At 45.5% G+C, this 14,603-nt stretch overlaps 2 protein-coding genes across 6 annotated transcripts in view; one reads left to right on the plus strand and one right to left on the minus strand.

The window, feature by feature from the left end:
- Positions 1-2,727, plus strand: part of niban1a (niban apoptosis regulator 1a) — a 27,994-nt gene extending 25,267 nt beyond the window's left edge. The window contains exons 13-14 of the mRNA XM_047374616.1: positions 269-380; positions 472-2,727. Of these exons, the coding sequence (XP_047230572.1) occupies positions 269-380; positions 472-1,553 (1,194 nt within the window). The 3' untranslated portion in view covers positions 1,554-2,727. The remainder of the gene's footprint in view (positions 1-268; positions 381-471) is intronic.
- kifap3a (kinesin-associated protein 3a) overlaps positions 2,728-14,603 on the minus strand; it is a 34,510-nt gene continuing 22,634 nt past the window's right edge. For all 5 annotated transcript variants that reach the window (XM_047374617.1, XM_047374618.1, XM_047374620.1 and 2 more), the window contains 3 exons: positions 12,227-12,416; positions 12,033-12,123; positions 2,728-5,823 (listed from right to left, as the gene is read on the minus strand). In XM_047374617.1, coding sequence (XP_047230573.1) covers positions 5,706-5,823; positions 12,033-12,123; positions 12,227-12,416 — 399 coding nt within the window. In that variant the 3' untranslated portion in view covers positions 2,728-5,705. The remainder of the gene's footprint in view (positions 5,824-12,032; positions 12,124-12,226; positions 12,417-14,603) is intronic.

Below are 14,603 nucleotides of genomic sequence, written 5' to 3' on the forward strand. Positions count from 1 at the left end.
GCTAAAATCTGGGTTTCTCTGTGAAGTTCCTGTTATCTTCGGAGTAATTCAAACATTCCTCTAAAACGTCCAGAAACTAGACTGAAAATCATCCAAAGTCCAAAGAAATGAGGGACGTCTGAAGGCTTTAGAACATTACTGAAGCTGCAGGGCTGCAGAATGAAAACACTCTGAAACTTTCTTCTTTAAAATGTTTTCCAGAACTACAGAAATCTTCTTTAATCAAATCTAGAATCACTTCATGATAATCTGTTTCTGTCCACCTCAGGAGCTTCAGGGTCTCGAACACACCATCTACCCAGAGTACTCCAACCTCATTCACGTTGAGAACGTATATGAAAACATCCTCCTGCAGATCCTAGATGAGGAGGTCTCCAAAGGTAGGAACTGATGCAGGAATGACGACAGCAGACACACTTAATTATCCTCACTCCACACGCTAACCCCTGCCGTTCTCTCTTGGTCCTGCAGTGGTGAAGGAAGCAGCCAGCCTGAAGAAACACAACCTGTTCAAGGAGAGCAGCCGCTCCAGCATCTCCTCCGTCTCCACACCCAACAGCCCTGCTCTGGTCCTGGCCTCCTCCATCAAATCCACCTCACAGGCTCCTCCGTCTCCTCTGGCCGTCAATGGCCTGCCCCTCAGTCCCAACAAAGAGGTGGAGCAGCAGGAGAAACAAGTGCTGCAGAGTGAAGCTGTGGTGGAGGTGACCAAGACATTGTTGGAAGAAGTGGAACTAACAGACGATTCGCCTAGAGCCAATGGCTGTCAGAAGGCAGAGCTGCCAGAAGAAGCTGTCCAAACTGTGAAGGTAGAAGAACTGAAAACTCCACCTTCAGCAGAGACATACGTCCTGTCAGAGACTGGAGAGACCCAAGAAAACCTCTCTGACCAAGCAGCACAACCTGAAACTGAGAACACCCAGAGAACAGAAATCACTTCATCAGAACCTTCTGCTGCTGCAGCAAGTCCAACTGCAGGAGCTACATGGACAGAAGCTCCAAGGCCGGATGGAACCAAGGAACCCATGGAGCTTCCAACAGAGGAAATCGGATCTCAACTTGCAGCTGACAGCATGGAAACGATGCAAAGCCAGAAGGCTGGAGTCAAGTTAGAGGCTCCCTCTGGTGGCGAAGAAGCAGAAGACATCAGCCAGAAGGTGGAGGAAGCAGAGTCCCTCACCGTCTCAGATCCCAACTCCCTGGACGTGTCTGTGGGAAGTGAATCCCCACGTTCAGATCTGGAGTTCATAGGAGGAATCTCAGAAACCTCAGACGTCTTAGAGGTTGTTCAGTCATCCGTAAACCTGGAGGAAACATCAGAGGACCAAACCTCAGCTGAAGAACCATCCGCTGGTGCTCAGACGGAAGCTGAAGCAGGAACGACTGTGGAGACTCCAGCAGAACCAGCCGATGCTACGTCTTCTCCGCCTGCTGGGGACAGTTCTGGCAGTCCCGGAGTCCAGCCACTGGACTGTGTGAAGGAGATCCGCAACCTGGTGGTGGAGGTGATCGAGGTGGAGGAGCCGGTGCATCATTATCCAAAGCAGGAATGAACTGAAGTGGGAACTTACCGCAGAAGAGGAGACTTATGGTGGGGGGGTAGAGACAATCTGCTTAAATCACCGAGCAGAACCGTTTTAAAGTCATGCATGAAAACATAGTAACTTATTTATTCAAATCATCTAAACTAATGATCCGATTCTGGCTGAAAAGTTTCACAGGAAACTGGATTTAGAGACTTTATGGTGAAAGCAGTTGGTTGTAGTGATCCGGTTTCAGGATTTTTATTCGTTACTGATGGATCAGAACTCCATCCAAGTATTGGACTCCATTCTCCCAAACTCTTTGTTCCTTAACAGCACCGTACAGTCCAAACTCCTGGAGAAACTCCTGAGGTTCTGTTTCTGTCACCAGAACCCAGACCATCCAGGATTTATAACCAGCCCAATCTCCACCTTTACCAGTGAAGCCTACTAGTGTTTAACTGGGATCAAGTGAAATGAACTGGTTCCAGTTCCAGGCAGCGTTCATGTGCCTGCAGGTTTTCTTCCAGCTTAGACACCTGATTCACACGGTTCAGTTATCTCCTCGTCGTCTCTTTAATCGGGATTCAGGAGCCTCGTCGCCGTCAGCCACACAATCTGATCAGTAGATCTTAATCTTCTTCAGGTCAATTAGGGAACCAAATATGCAGACAGAATTCCAGACCCAGATGCTCACAGATTGGGATTAACAACCTGCTTCTTGAGGACTTCCCCAGTAGATTTACTCCTGCTCAGATTGTTAGTCTCTGTCTCCATTTTTTGGTTTTATATCTAAATATTTATTCATTAACTGGATTTAATGGGAATTTCAGGACAAGCTCCCAGTATTTCTACTGAGCTCTGTTCATCCCATCCTGACAAATGAGCATCTTCTCCAGAATCTAACACTCCTCGATCATCTCTGTCTGTTTTCTAACGCTGAGTTTTAAAGATCCTCCTTGAGCCAGATGTTAGGCTGCCGAGTGCCTTCACTGGACATCACCACGAAGCCTGCCGCTGGATGCTGTTGCCATGGAGACAGGCCCAGAGTCTGGGATTGTTATCTGCATCCTCCCCACCAAAATGTCTGTAACCTGCACAGAGCGTCTTCCACAGAGACAGAAGCAGCAGGAATGAGGAGAAACCATTTCTGGCTTTAATCCTTGGACTGGTTTCATTTCCCAGTAAAGCAAACACAGCATGATGATGTTTGAGTCTTTATTCACAACATTTTTAGAACAGTCACTGACACCCAGCCTCCAGGAATGTGAGGAACATGAAACCCACTCCAACAGCAGCAGAACTGCAGGCCCATGCAGGACAAGAACATTAATAAAAATTCTGCACATTCTCTTCCAATTACAGATATCCACAACATATTGTCAACACAGCACATTAATAAGATTAAACATCTGCTCCTCAGTTCCCCTCAGATAAACGATAAAGCTCTGCAGTCAGACGCAATGTGTAAAAAGAGGCGAAGATGTTGTAAAAATGATGCAGTTTAGTACTTCGCTCAACATACATTTACCGTTTATAGTGAAATGTTCTGTTCAGTTCAGCATCTACTGATACAAATTAAAACATGTCGTCCTGATCCCTGTTCTGGGTCCAACACATCTGAGATCTGCATTAAACTTCAGAAACACAGACCAGTTCCTGGTTCGAATTAACAGAAAAACAACGTTTCAGTCTGAACCTCTTATATAGTCAGGAATGTTTCAGAAGCCGCTGGGATTAATCATCTTCATAAGGATGCATGAAGTTGTGATTTCTACGGTTAATTGTTGCAGTGATATTGACTCATCTCTCTATGCTCCATCGTTACAATGTCCCCACCATCCTCCCTGAGCTTCATAGTCTCCCTCATTAGGACCTACAGGTATGGGCATAAATGACTGAAGGTCCATCCATCTGGCCAGATCTGGTCTTGGCAAGCAGACTTTCAATGCATGACTCCTGAACTGTTGGTCAACCAAATGTTGCATCGTTGCAGGCCTTCGTAGTTACGTTATTTCACACACTGAACACATTAAACAGGTTCTGGTTGGGACAGATGTAGCAGGTACATCGAGATGGTCAGGCAAATGCTCTCAGCTCTCATAATTACTGATAGATTGAGAGAACATTCATCCTGTAGAAACCAAATTATTATAGAAAAATGTAGGAAGGCTGCAGCAATTGGGCTGCAGAAGTCTTCACACCCTTACACTAAAACTTCACACCTGCCACCAACCTCTCTCACATACAGACAGGTTTATATTTCCACCCATATTAGGACTTTGTATTGACTTCTTAGGACTTTTAGGAACCTTTTGTGACTAACCCTAACATTAAACATAACCAGTGTGTTCCTAACCTTAACCCTAATTCACACCATACCTCTAACCCATGAGCACCGGGCTTTGGTCCCAATAAGACCTGTTGCTCCGTAGAAGGTAAGTGATTATAGCAGAAAAGATCCTACAAAGGTAGCATTAACAAGTAAACACACACACAAACTCAGAAGTGGACAATATAAGCTGCTCAGTTCTTTATCACCAATGAAAGGACAGAAAAACTGGGGTTTGCTGCAAAGATGCAGACAGTAGCACTGGAGGAGCTGCAGAGCCTTCCAGCTAGAACTGTTGTGTTCTACGTGCTACAACAATCTGCTGTATTCTCCATATTAACGGATGAAAGAACACATCTGGACCCTTGGTCCACAACTCCAAAAACAGCAGTACATCAACAAAAGAAGCCACAACCAAAGTGAACCATAAGCTGTACAGAATAAATGTCACATTAAAGGTAACCTGGAACCTTAACAGTGTTGGAACCCATTAGACCTAGTTCAGGTTCTGATTCTGCTGAAAATGTTAAATGTTCAGGTCCAACTACGGAGGAAGAACATCTCTCTGGGCATTGATTGGTCAAGCTTTGCTTTTACACGTTTTCATCTCTAATGTGGAAGCAGGAATGTCTTAGTTGCCAGGTAACCGTTACCATGGCGACAGACCAAGGCGTGACCCAGCAACTGAACCAGTAAACGCCTGATGCTGCTGCAGAGGACAGGCCTCTGGGTCCTTCTGTTTCTGATCTCATAAGTAGCTTCTTTAACACCGATCCAAAGAGTCTCCAGAAAGTTAAACAGGAGAAACAATTCATTTCTCTACAAAATGTTACTGAAACAATGGAAACTTTCACCTTCTCTCCAAGCAATATGTTTTTCATAAACCTGCAAACTGATGTCTAATTCAGTGTTACTGAAACTTTACAACAGACCATCAGATTTAATCTGTGACTTTCTGCTTCTCCACGATCTGAGACAAAAGTCCATTTCTCTAAGCCTCTCTTCATAATAATAAACACATGAGAACACGCCATCCAAGTAAGGCAGGTGTTTGTTGAACTGGCTACTAAAAGAGCAAAACTTTCCCATATTTAGAGTCAGAAGAATTAAAAAGCTGTGAGAACAAGACTAGATGACCCAGGTTCAACTCGTCTCCTCACACCATGAGGCAGAAGCTCACTGCTAGAGAACCCCAGAACAACCATTAGATACCATCTACATGCCAACCATGTTAAAGAGGGAGGCTGCCTGGAAAAAGCCTTTTCTGTCCCACCAGCACAAACATAAACCTGTGGTGTTGGATCAACTCTGAGGGGACTCTAACTGGACCTGTGGACCTATTTTGAATGAGACTCAACAGTCCAGGTGGGTCTGTTGTGAAGCAAAGCAGGAATATGTGTAAAAGCACCTTATTCCAACTGTTAAGCATGGTGGAGGATCAGTGATGCTGTGGGCATGGGAGATAATCCAGATAAAACTAGTAGTTTCTGTTTGTCAGATTATTCTACTGCAAACAGATTCTAGAGGGACTCCGGCTTTAAGTGAGGTCTGCTCTGCATCTTACGTCTGATTTATTTAAAGACGGTGAGAATTTTCTCTGGCAGTGGGGACTTTTGCACAGTGAGAAGAAACGATGAACCCTGGTACCACTCCAGAACTGAGCCCAAACAGGAGCAGAACTTCTGCAGAGATGTTCCACCTTATTAGGAGATTACAGAACTAAAAATGACAATTTTAACTTATTAAATCCATTTAGTGCTTTAAAAACCGAGCTCACGTAAACGAGATAAAGGCCATAACTTCCTGCACGGTCCGTGTGGGATTGGAAAAGCAGAGTCCAAGATCCGGGTTTACCGGGAAGCGGTGGTGGTGTAGTTGTAGAAGAAACGCTCATCAGGTTGGAAACTCTGGGCGCTGACTGGTCGATCTGCCGGAGCTGGAGCGGAGGAGGCGAACTGCTCCAAAGTGCTACAAGAAGAGACAAAAAAAATCATTATAAAAACTGATGAACTGAGAGAACCTCAGAACCACACTGAGAAACCCCAGAACCACACTGAGAAACCCCAGACGGGATCAGAATCCCTGCTTCAGTCTTTTTTTTTTATCCACAAATAGCAACAATAAATTTAACAGCTAAACATTCTGGCTTTGTACAAAATATCCCTAAAACAACATTTTCTGTGAATATAAACCAGACTAACGAGCCTGGAGTTAACGAGAGTTCCTCCAGATGTTAACGAGCCGTTCCATGAGAACTGTGGTTCCAGAGTGAAAAACAAGGGGAATGACTCAGAAACTCATTCAAGAAACATTACATGGTGGGAAAACAAATGATATTCCCGTCGTTTGGATCTGAAAACAGAAACCTCCAAGGAGAACAAGGAACACAGGAACGCATCGGGTCAGAAAAGTAAAGCAAACAGGAGGCAGGACGTTTGTGAAGACACCATCAGGAATCTGCTGAAGGACATTAAGGTCCAGGAAAGGCAAAATCCAACCATCCTGTGGTCAGGAGTTTTGGATCATGACTGAAATACAAGATCCTGGGTTCAGGTGGATGAGATGAGCTTCCTCTGTAGGGTGGCCAGAGTCTGCCTCACAGAGAGGCTGAGGAGCTCCTTCATCTGGGGGAAGTTCGGAGTAAAGCTGCTGCTGTTTGTCAGCAAAGAGTCACTTTAGGAGATTGGGGTATCTGATCCAGAACCCTCCTCTTGGTCATCTCTGACTCCAACTTGAACAAATGTGTTAAAAAAGGTCCGTAGCGAAGCTCGCTCCTGTCAGCTGTAAGATTAACACCTAACTTGATTTATGGAGTCTGGTTTTGATCTGTGACGAATCCAAACAACTCCAGGCAATAGAAAAAACCAGAGAAGTTTGACTAAAAGAGGAGCCGGGATTCTTCTGGATCATCATTCCAGGAGGTTTTCTTCAGCTTGAGGTAGAAACTAAAACAGCTTCATTAACTTGACTTAAAGGAACTGATCTGTTTTCTTCTTGAAAAGTTCACTTTCATGATTCCTACAGCAGATCCTGTAGAGACAGGAAGGACTCTGACCACTAGGTGGAGCTCCTGCACCATACATTTACCAATTCTTTAATTATAGAACTGGAGTCATAGAATTGGCCCAAAAGAGACCCATAAAGGTTCCTGTAACGTTAAGCTGGGCCTCTGCAGGTGTGGGACATCCACAGTGGGAATCACAGATTGTTCATGGCTGGAGGGGGAAATGCTGTAAAGATAGACAGAGATGTCAAAACAGAGTGTTGTGATGAGGGCAGAGGCTGATGTCCAGATCTTAGAAGGGTGAGAAAGGCCTGGAGGTTCAGCTGAAAATCCGTCACTTTGGGTTTTCCTTCCAAGCAGCTGTGGTGGTGGGGTCAGTGATGGGTGTGGCTGCTTCTTCAGAACTGAAGGATAAACTGGGAAGTGGGAGATGACCTCACATCTTGCATGATTCCAGAGCTTTTCGGGATATTTCTTGGAGGTGGAAGAGTTTCTCTTCCTGTCTCTTAAAATACGAGCTGCTTGCTTTGCCCCTGCTAGCTCCAATACTGACGTGTTGTTTTTAGCCAAATCACTTCCAGCGAGCAGTTTGGCCTCCAGCTCTCATCTCCTCCTCCTCTCTCTGTGTTTTCCTTCTGCCCCCCCCCCCCAATCCCGGGGCAGAAATATGCCCCTTTCCTCTCCGCACGCTATGGCTGTCAGAGGGGATTTGGGATCCAGGCTAAAGGAGGAACAGTGAAGCTCTGAGTCACTCCTTCCTGTCCATCTGTTTCTGTAGCCAACTTTCTGGTCAGACTCCATCCTGGACCTGCAGGATCAGAGCTGGACCTTTCTCCTCCTGGACCTGCAGGATCAGAGCTGGACCTTTCTCTTCCTGGACCTGCAGGATCAGAGCTGGACCTTTCTCCTCCTGGACCTGCAGGATCAGAGCTGGACCTTTCTCTTCCTGGACCTGCAGGATCAGAGCTGGACCTTTCTCCTCCTGGACCTGCAGGATCAGAGCTGGACCTTTCTCTTCCTGGACCTGCAGGATCAGAGCTGGACCTTTCTCATCCTGGACCTGCAGGATCAGAGCTGGACCTTTCTCATCCTGGACCTGCAGGATCAGAGCTGGACCTTTCTCATCCTGGACCTGCAGGATCAGAGCTGGACCTTTCTCATCCTGGACCTGCAGGATCAGAGCTGGACCTTTCTCATCCTGGACCTGCAGGATCAGAGCTGGACCTTTCTTAGACAGGCTAAATCTAATCTGAGAGTGAAACACTTTCTTACAAACGGACGTTAAGATATTAATCATGGTTAGCTTTAAATATTTCCGTTAAGAAGCTGAATTGGTGAGAATTTATCACCTCAGCTACCAGAATTTCTTAGAAAGGAAATTAATTTTCCATCATTTAGGAAAAAAACTTAATCTTAACACATTCTGTAATTTATCTGCAGAAAACACAAAGACAGGCGATGCAAACAAGAACTGAAATGAAACTGGCTGCAGATGGAGGCAAATACGTCCACATTGGTGGTGATTTTTAAGACTTTTTATGGAAAACCTACAGATTTTAATGTGAAATATTAGGACTAAATATCGCAGCCATCCACCCACCATCCATACATCCATCCATGTACCCATCCATCCATCCATCCATCCATCCATCCACCATCCATCCATCCATCCATCCAACCACCCATCCATCCATCCACCCAACCACCATCCATCCATCCATCCATCCAACCACCCATCCATCCATCCATCCAACCACCCATCCATCCATCCATCCATCCACCCATCCATCCACCCAACCACCATCCATCCATCCATCCATCCAACCATCCATCCATCCATCCATCCACCCACCCATCCATCCACCCACCCACCATCCATCCATCCACCCATCCATCCATCCACCCACCATCCATCCATCCACCCACCCACCATCCATCCATCCACCCACCCACCCACCATCCATCCATCCACCCATCCATCCAACCACCCATCCATCCACCATCCATCCATCCATCCATCCATCCACCCACCCATCCATCCACCCACCATCCATCCATCCATCCACCCATCCATCCACCCACCCACCCACCATCCATCCACCCATCCATCCACCCACCATCCATCCATCCACCATCCATCCATCCATCCATCCATCCACCCATCCATCCACCCATCCATCCATCCACCCATCCATCCACCCACCATCCATCCATCCATCCACCCATCCATCCATCCATCCATCCACCCATCCATCCACCCACCATCCATCCATCCATCCACCCATCCACCCACCATCCATCCATCCATCCATCCACCCATCCATCCACCCACCATCCATCCATCCACCATCCATCCATCCATCCATCCATCCATCCATCCATCCACCCATCCATCCATCCACCCATCCATCCACCCACCATCCATCCATCCATCCACCCACCCATCCACCCATGTAGGCAAACCTGAGACCCTCCTGGCCTCGTTGCTACAGAACCCGGCCACCCAACACAATGTTGTATAAAAAAATGAAAGTCTGGGAAAAGAGATTTTTTCAAGACTCCTATTAATTTCTGGCCAATAATAATGAGAGCAGTAATTCCTCTAAGGTGACGCTCACCTGAGTTGTTTAATGATTCTTCTCATTCTCACCCTGTTGCCCGTCACACCTTCTTTCAGTTGCTTTGATTGGCCACAGATCAGGAAGCCTTTTAGGAAAGCTCTGCCTCTGAGTTACAACCTGTCTCTCCACAGATGCTGCATTAAAATCCACCTTCAGCATTACTGAAATAAGTATACTAACATTTATTTGACCTAAAAACCATATTTTCACAACTTTAAATTGAATTGCTGAGTGAGGTGATGTAGTCTTAGGAAAAATACTCATAAGAGATTGAACACAAAATTAGGAACAGAACATGAAGATGCACATCTGCTTTCTAAAACTACAAACTCAAAATTTAAATAAGGTCTAGTTTCACATTACAGTCAACTACACATTTGCAATCAGTGAATTCATAACTAATCTGTGTGTTGTAGTTTACAGATTGAGGAGGTTCAGTTTTGCCCAAGTCCAGTCCTGGGGAGCTCCTATCCTGTGGATTCTAGATGCATCCCTTCTCCGTCACTCCTGAATCCCCTCCTCAGCATCATCCAGCTCTGCACAGGCCTCCTAACAAGCCATTCAGGTGATGATTCAGGTGTGTTGGAGAAGAGGTGAATCTAAAATCTGCAGGATATTGTGCTTCAGGACTGGAGTTGGTCACCCTTGTGAGAAAGTTCATTACAGCCACCGGTAATCAAAAGCAGAATGTTTCTTTGCCATGAAAGACTTGAGCAGCTTCATCATCATGAACTTCTGAGGTAGAGACAGACCCCAGACCTGCAGAGAGTACTAGTTTTTCCAGTTGAGAACAGTGACCTCACACACAGAAAAGCTGTTCGTTTTGTTTCCTTATGAAACTTTTTCTAAAGCATTTAGTGTTTTTTTTTTTTGCAGCAATGCACCCATCGATCGCCTGTGATAGAATGGCCAAGAATAACAGAAAAATCGGATTTTTTCATTTTTTTTAAATGCATCAAAGCTGCCCCTCCCACTCATGTTCAGCCTTTAAATGCATCAACAACCAGCTTGTTCTAATTGGTCATTTAGACTTTACTGATCTCACAATGGAGAAATGATCCTCTGTATTTAACACATCTCTTAGGGAGCAGTAGGCTGCCATTGTTCAGCGCGGGGGGAGCATTCAGGGGCTGAGGGTCTTACTCAGGGACCCAGAGGGGCAGGCAGTGGGATTGGAACCAGGGTACTTGTGGCCTCTTCAGGATTTAAATGCCCTGCTCTATAACCACTAGGCCACCACTCCCCTGTTCTGTGATGCACTTAGTTTTGAGTTCAGTTGCCGTGGATAAAGGTGAAGGACAGATGCTTCAGTCAGTTCCTCCTGCAGCAAATTTTCCCTTTTATGGTCAACGATTGGCATTTTAAACAGTTTAGGTCCTTAGAACTAAAACCTAAGAAGAAGCTTGAAATCATTATCGGCCTATTTAAAGTATGAACCTGTATCAGAAGGGGTTTGTCTTTCCTGTCACTTCTGAAGAACCTTAAAAATCCTTTTAAACGTCTAGTTTTGTTGATCTGAGAATCTTTTTCCATTACAATGACATCTGATGATGTTTAAATTTAACCTGACATGGAAATAAAGGACATTTCATCAACAACCTTCCTTTGGACTAAAATCCAGACATGTTCCTGCGTTGTTCCTTCAGATAAACCTGGCTGTGGAGGAACCACTTGGCTCTCTGAGGTCCCATTCACACCATGTTTCACACACAGTTTAAAATAAGAGGCCGAGCTGGCTTTGATTATTATGTTAACCCGAGTCGCTCCGACTGCAGAGTCCAAATTAAAACAGTCTGAGGGGCCGATTCCCCCTTCGCCTTAAAGCCGTCAGAGAGAGACGGACGGACAGAGAAAAAGGGAAAACACAAACACCAAAGAGGTGAAGCGTCTGTCGTCTGCTCGGATCATGTTCTGGATTCGGAGAGTCACAGTCGGCCACTCGGAGGGCAGCCAATCAAAACATTCCAGCGAAAGAATCCACCGGCGGCGAGGAGCGGCCTGATAACAGGACAAATTTCTCTGAATCAACTCTGGATTTCCCAAACGATCCATCATCTCAGCAGTGGATCCAATTAGCTGCTGTTTGATTCTGACTCAGAGGAAACCCAAAGTCAGTTCTAGTGAAAACAGCACTCAGTTTTAAGTTTCACGCCAGATTCTTGGAATGGGATTGGGAATGGAGTGGGTAGATGCACTGGAGCCATGGAGGATTGGGGAAAACACGGAGGCGGGTGGAGAGTGTTTGTTCTCAAAGCTCCTAAAAGGGTGAAGAGATGCCTTCAGGGACTGGTAATGGGCCGGTTCCATAACACAGATCAGTCAACTGGGATTCAGGAAAAAAACAGGAGGAGGCAAGAATGCAGCGCTGGTGAGAAGGTAAAAAGTAGGAGTTTGGAGTTTCCTTACAGCTGTTTCAGGACAAAGATGTCCTGCCCAACCTTACTGGAGACTCTGGTGAATTCCTGTTATGGATGCATTATTCCAGCAGAGGTGGGACAACTGAGCAGGAAAACATCAATCAAGGTTCAAGACTTTCAATGCGGATGACGTACCTGTTCAGGTGTCCGGTCTCTCCCAGGTCGCTGTTCTGGAAGTCTGCATAGAAATCCGGGCTGATGGAACCATCTGCAGAAAGGATCCCGTCTGGAAAAAACACCACATCTGGGAGTAAACTGACCCAAACTGAACATCGGTTTTATTTCCACTTTGAACATTGGGACGACTCCGATTTAATTGCTTTCAATACCTGCTGTGTAGAACAAATCTGGCCTCTCCAGAACGTCCCCGTTCCTGTTAAAGTATTCTCCATCGTCTCCATACAGGAAGGGTTCTGCTGCTTCATCCAGCTGACGGTTCTCCACCATCTCCAACCACTGGCTGTTATAGAAACAGAACTTTGCTGTCTGGATCATCTTCCCCCACTCCTCATCGTATTCCTGAGGAGAGACGAAGCAGGACAGATGACTGCTGCAGATTTCTCCTAAACAACAAGTAAACTCTAGAATAATTATCGGAAGTACAGCAGCCTCATGACAGGAAGAACATGGGAAAGACAAGTGAACATGCCATTTAGTTAAATGTTGATCTCTTTCTAAGTTGGAAACTGGCATCAAGAAATCAGCTCCTGACCTGAACTCGCTCATATTTACAGTCAGAGAAATAATTAAATGTTTAAAACGACAAACATTCCAGTTAGGTTCTGCTGATAAAAACACTGGTAGAGGTTCTGTGATGCTGTGGGCCTGGTTCTCTTCCAAAGGTCCTGGGATCCATGGAGAGCATGGCATTATGAACTATTTGAAATATCAGGACATTTAAAAATGAAGATGGGTCGTCATTGGGTCTGTCAGCAGACACCATGAACATCCACAGAAACTATTTCTGTCTCCATCTTCCTCACCGCAGCCAATAAAAACGTCTGATGGACTTTTTTCAGTTTTTCAGTCTGTATTTTCATTTCTTTTCTCTGCAGATGTTGCAGGAGGAGCAATGAAGGCAGCCTGAGACGCCACTGAGCATCGTCATCATCAGGACCTGAAACAGCATCAGCACTGAGGATCCATGCTGACTTTAATGTGACTAAGCCGTTATTTACTAGCAGTGAAGCGTGTGACACAGTGAGCTCATCGCAGTGGGGCTGAGGACACACAGGACACGTTTCTCTGTGGATCTGGGCTCTGTCCTGGTCTGCATGAAGTCTGTGTTTGTTCTGAGCTGCACCGATCAAAAGGTGAGTCTTTCAGGACTCACAGTTACAGCCTGTGTTCAGAGGAGGAGCAACCCTGAGGTAGTGTGCGTGTTTTCTCTCCTGACGCCACCGTCGGCACCCTGACACACTCCAGATCCCCCCAGCTGCCCTTCATGTGGCTCACAGCTTAAGTTTTACTGATCATTTAAATGAAACACTTCCTTCGGTCCAATACGATGCCTGGTTATAATCTACCGCTAATTACGCTGATCTGAGGTCTGGCAGCGATCACACACTGACTGGGAGCTGACCACAGCTGTCTATCACGATCTGATCTGGGATCTGATGGACGAGTGGATAGACATCAGGAGACGCAGAAATGTAACATTTTCTGCAGAGTTTATAAAAACAAAATTACACATTAATGTTATTAGGAGAACAAAACTGAAATCAGAAGATTTGACACGACAATTCCTTTTCCTGTGGTCAACGCAGGGCGGTAGCTGCAGATTGGACCGATCCTGGATGACTGAGACAAACATGATAAGAGAAGATGTTTTGTCAGGTGTTACTAATTATCAAAATAAAACCTTAACAACCATCAGAAAACCTCAAAAATGCAGCAGATGTGTCCGATTCCTCCAGGATTCTAGGACCACAGCGTTCTCATTTTACCGCTCTTTCGAGCCCTTTTCCTTACAGCTGATTTCTTTGGGGGTGGAGTCCGATGCTTGACTTGACTCCTCCCACCTATTTTATTGGATGTTTTGTTATTTTTCTAAAGGGTTGCATACCAGAGATGATGACTCAAGTTCAAGACTCGCAGACTTCTACATCCGCTTAGACTCGTGGCGTAAAACTCGAGGCTTGTCTTGGAGTAGGCCCTAGTCTGGGACTTGGAATGCAGAGTGTCGCTAGACTGGATGACTTGTCTTTAATAATAAAATGTTTATTTCAGTCATCAGAGACTTGACTTGGGAAAATGGCTTGTGAACATCTCTGTTTCAAACACACAAACTGACTAAAGGAACTACTGCAGAGAGCCCTCAGCATCGAGAACTGAAAGAAGAACAAACTTTCTGCACTTTCTGAGAAAAGATTGAACACGGATCGGCCCGAACAGCTAGAACCGGACTCTTAGTTCTGGCCACGGTACACTGTGGACCCCGTTCCGCATGCATCCTACACAAGCTTTGAGACATTATGAAACTGTTATCTGTTCTCTTTACAGCACCGTGTTTCCAAAGCCAAACTGCATTTAAATAAACTGTTGTCCTGTCAGAAGGTCAGCTACAGGATCATCCGCAGACCCGGTCTCTGGTCAAGCTTTTAGAAATTAATCTTTAAAACTAATAATACAAAGAAGAAACAAACCGTGAAATAAGACTTCAATACAGTCAACGTACATTAACCTGTAGAACTACTGTTTCTAAAT

The sequence above is a fragment of the Girardinichthys multiradiatus genome, chromosome 9, assembly GCF_021462225.1.
Source record: "Girardinichthys multiradiatus isolate DD_20200921_A chromosome 9, DD_fGirMul_XY1, whole genome shotgun sequence".
NCBI lineage: Eukaryota > Metazoa > Chordata > Actinopteri > Cyprinodontiformes > Goodeidae > Girardinichthys > Girardinichthys multiradiatus.